At 38.5% G+C, this 4,571-nt stretch overlaps 1 protein-coding gene across 1 annotated transcript; it reads left to right on the top strand.

Annotated features, from left to right (window-relative positions):
- The first annotated feature begins 1,338 nt into the window (after positions 1-1,338).
- LOC138892044 (uncharacterized) lies at positions 1,339-3,349 on the top strand. Its single transcript, XM_070175736.1, has 2 exons — positions 1,339-2,205; positions 3,071-3,349. The coding sequence occupies exons 1-2, from the start codon at positions 1,339-1,341 to the stop codon at positions 3,347-3,349; spliced, it is 1,146 nt and encodes a 381-aa protein (XP_070031837.1).
- Positions 3,350-4,571: the final 1,222 nt, after the last annotated feature.

The following is a 4,571-nucleotide window of genomic DNA, read 5'->3' as shown; positions in this document are numbered from 1 at the left end:
AAAGTATCGATTTTATTCTCTAATGATATCTACCGTGGAATTAACAAAAAAAGAAAGAAAAAAAAAGGTGGACTTTCGATGATACATTTAATGGATTAAGCCAGGCAAAAGATACTCTTTAACAACATGGTATGATACTATTTGATTTGGATCAAACTCGCACATTTTCTAAGAGGCATCATACGTTTAAGTTTATCCTTACCTTGTATATTTAGCTTTTTTCTTATCAATTTCAATGTGGACTTTGTTCCGGATTATCTTACCCTCGCACAAATTAAAAATAGTACTAGATTATTCATCAACAAGATTATAGATGAACTTATATATAGATTCAATGTGTGCCACCTACACAACATTGAAAGTACTTCTTGTGTGTTTTGAAACTACAAATAAATCTAGTAAATTTGTATGTTCTACGTCATCAGTCTGTTTTCCTTGCTTCATAAGTCTCCTAACCCTTTTGCTCTTTATAAGGGTTAGGAGTTGGGATTGTGGGTGATTATTACATGTTCTCTTGTAATCGTTTTCATAATCGTAAGGCCAAAGAGGCACAAGAAAAATTTTTAATACTTTATTTTTTTAAAATTTAATATATAAAATATATTTTTCATTTATAAATTATTATCCGGTATAGTAATTTTTTGTTTATTTTTATAAATTAAAACCCTACCCTAATTATTCGACACGCTTATATATTTATATAAATACCTATAATTTTATCAAAAGAAACCAAAAAATCAATTCAGTACAGTTTGGTTCTGTCAGTTTAATCGATTTTTAAAGATACATTGACACTCCCTAAAAGGAATATATCACCAATAAAAATAATTACTGTATTTTTATTTATATGTCATATTTTCTTTTTTGGCATTTCACTCTAGATAACCCAATTGCTCATTTGAAATATATACCCCTAAATCCCATCCTAACTTCCAGTAGATTCGACCCCGACTCCTAGTTGGGTATTTATTATTGCATACGACCGTTTTATATCTCTATTGAGGTGTACTTTGGACGTGATCAATTTTTGGCACCATTGCCGGGGAGTTAAAAACGGTGTTAGCTATATATTTGGGTGTGTTTTTGGAATATCTTCTTTTTTTTCCGTGTTACTAACTTATTTGAGAAATCGTAGGTACAACCATGGTGAACAATGAGCTCGAAAATTTGCCTTTGGGGGACGTGGACGTTGAGGATGACCAAGTTGATGAGATTCCTCTTGAACCTCAAGCCAATAGAAGAGGCTGAGTGCCTCATGATAATGTTCCCGCTCCACCCCCACCTCTACCATGAGCGACTCCACACTGGGTGTTACCCAATGAATAATATGCCAGTGCAATGGTCCCTCCCTGTATTAGGGCGGACAACTTTCAAATCACCAATGTGATGCTCACTTTGCTAGAGCAACGAGATTTCTTCACTGGTGCTCCAAGTCAAAATGCATACAAACATTTGAAGGGTTTTGTGGAGACTTGTTGGGGGAGCAAACAAATAAATGTCTCTGAGGATGTATTGAGGCTAAGGTTTTTTCCCTTCTCTCTACAAGGGAAAGCTTTAGATTGGTTAGAACGTTTGCCAAACCATTCCATTCACACTTGGGATGAGTTGGCGAAAAAGTTTATTTCTAAGTTCTTCTCTCTAGGGCACATGGCTACACTTCAGGATGAAATTTTGGCTTTCAAGCAAGAGCCAAATGAACCACTACACGAGATATGTGAATGTTATAGAACAATGATTAAGGAATATCCCAATAACGATATGACAGAGAATATGATTCAACAAACTTTCTATCGTGGGATTAATACAACCAACCAATGTGTAGTGAATCAACTTGTCGGTGGGAACTTCATGACTACGCCTTATGCGGAGGCATGTAAGATTTTAGATGAAATGGAGGAAACATCATCGGCGTTGCAATCCCGGGCTAATGTTCCACAAGGTGATCCGAACGTGGTCCACCTTCACAAAGAGTTGCATGACCATGGGCAAGCCATTTCCGAATTGACTACCACCATGATTCAATTAGTAAAGGCTCAACTTCAACAAGTGCAAAATCCTAAGCAAGTCAATACTATGGAGGGAGTGAACATAATGGTGATCAAAAGAAGGACCAAGGGTCCACAAGTGCAATATCGAGTGAAGAATTATGTGCAAGAGAATAGTGATTTTGATCAAGATGATTATTACAATGAACAAGAAGAGGAGGTGCAATATGTGAACAACTTCCAAGTTCAACAAAATAAATTCCAAGGCCCAAACCAACAATAATGTCGACCTCAAAACAATCAAGGCAATTGGAATTCTAACAACCAAGAAAATTGGAGTGGTGGAAACAATCAAGGGAATTGGCATAACAACAACAATCAAGGAAATTGGAGTGGCAATAATCAAGGAAATTATGGGGAGGGATAACAATCACGGCGGATGGAACAATAATAAAGGCAATCGGGGGTCGGGTTTTCAAAGGCCCCCGATGTATCATCAACCAAGCAACCCACCTCCTTATCCTTCTCATGGTCCAAATTCTTCAAACAATGATATGGGGCATATTGGGAACAAGTTCAAACAAATTATGGAAAAGAATGCCAATTCGGATGCCCAACTTGCCTCACACAACACATCGATCCGCAACTTAGAAGTTCAAATGGGGAAAATCTCTCAAGCTCTAAATTCTCGTCCTAAGGGGGCACTACCAAGTGACACGGTAGTAAACCCAAAGAGTGGAAACAATACAGGGCATGCCATGGCCGTTACTACAAGAAGTGGAAGATGTGAGAATGCACCCATCTCAAGTCAAAAGCACCTTGTGGATGATGAGCAAGTGGTACAAGAAGAAGAGGTCCCAAACAATATGGTGCAATAAAATGATGAAGTTCGGATTGATATTGATGATAGTGTGGAAGAGACTCAAAAGGAGGTGAACCCGTCTAGGGATCACATTATTGACATATCGGAGCCGATAGTGCAAAAGGCTAAGGCACCATTGCCTAAGCCTCCACCTCCATAACCTCAAAGACTTGCCAAGCAAAATGGCGAGAATCGATTCAAGAAGTTCATTCAAATGATGAAGATTCTCTTAATCAATGTGCCATTAGTTAAAGCTTTGGAACAAATGCTCGGTTATACGAAGTTTATGAAGGGTCTCGTGACAAAGAAGCGGTCAATGAATTTTGAAGCTATCAAAGTCACTCATCAAGTGAGTGCAATTGTGTATTCAATGGCTCCTAAGTTAGAGGATCCTGGTGCTTTCATGATTCCTTGTACAATTGGAAGTGCTGAATTTCCTAAAGCTCTTTGTGATCTTGGGGAAAGTATCAATTTGATGCCCTATTCGGTTTCAAGACCTTGAGAATTGGGCAACCAACACCCACCTCTATAAGATTGCAAATGGCCGATCGTACTATGAAGAGACCTTTGGGAGTGATTGAAGATGTATTGGTTCATGTTGATAAATTCATTCTTCCGACGGATTTTATCATTCTAGATTGTAAAGTTTATTATGAGGTGTCGATTATTCTTGGAAGACCTTTCCTTACTATGGAGAAGGATCTTTGTGATGTTGAAGCCGGAGAACTCACCTTTCGGGTGGGTGATGAACAAGTGGTTTTATATGTACGTAAGTCCATACGACAACCAAATAGCAACGAGGTGTGCTCTTTTGTGGACTTTGTGATCGATGTTATTGTTGATGACACAAGTGCTATGATCAACACTAGTGATATGTTAGAGGCCGTCTTGCTCAACTTTGATGATAACGAGATGGGTGGCTTCATGGAATATGTGAACTCTTTGCAAGGAATGGGATCGTACAATTATACACCCCGAAAATTATTTTTGGAGCTTGAAAATAGGAAAGATCCTCCTACAAAGCCTTCCATTAAGAGCCTCCTAAGTATGGTGTACGCCACAAGGTTGCCACCCCGTTTCATTGACAAATGAGTGTGCTAGTTAAATCTTCGAACAGGTGACTAACGTGCAGGTAGATTCTATATTAGCGGTGCTACAAAAGAGGAAGAAGGCTATTGGGTGGATATTGGCGGATATTCGGGGGATAAAACCCGCATTTTACATACATAAGATCAACTTGGATGAAGGCGCCAACCTATATATTGAACATTAAAGGAGAATTAATGAGGATATGTAATAAGTTGTCATAAAGGAGATTATCAAGTGGTTGGATGCCGGGGTTGTCTACCCCATTTCCGATAGTTCGTGGAATTTTTCGATTCAATGTGTCCCGAAAAAGGGGGCATGAAGGTGGTCACCAATGACAAGAATGAGTTGATTCCTACAAGAATGGTGAACGGATGGAGGGTGTGTATGGACTATCACAAGCTCAACAAAGTCACAAGGAAGGATCATTTTTCACTTCTTTTCTTAGATCAAATGCTTGATAGATTTGCCGACCATGCTTTCTATTGCTTTCTTGATGGGTATTTGGACTACAACCAAATTTTTATTGCTCTGTAGGATCTAGAGAAAAAAACATTTGCATGTCCCTATGGTACTTTCGCCTTCAAGCGGATGCCATTCAGTTTGTGAAATGAAAGCGAATTTTCAAAGGTGTATGA

This window comes from Nicotiana tomentosiformis, chromosome 5 (genome assembly GCF_000390325.3).
Source record: "Nicotiana tomentosiformis chromosome 5, ASM39032v3, whole genome shotgun sequence".
Classification (NCBI taxonomy): domain Eukaryota; kingdom Viridiplantae; phylum Streptophyta; class Magnoliopsida; order Solanales; family Solanaceae; genus Nicotiana; species Nicotiana tomentosiformis.
The sequence above is the reverse complement of the archived record's forward strand: the minus strand, read 5'-3'. Positions and strand labels throughout refer to the sequence as shown.

Excerpts from the sequence above, each read along its gene's own strand:
- LOC138892044 (XM_070175736.1), top strand. The coding sequence starts at position 1,339 with ATGGTCCCTCCCTGTATTAGGGCGGACAACTTTCAAATCACCAATGTG. Across the intron at positions 2,206-3,070 it reads ACAATGAACAAGAAGAGGAG|ATTCTCTTAATCAATGTGCC; the intron begins GTGCAATATGTG and ends CAAATGATGAAG.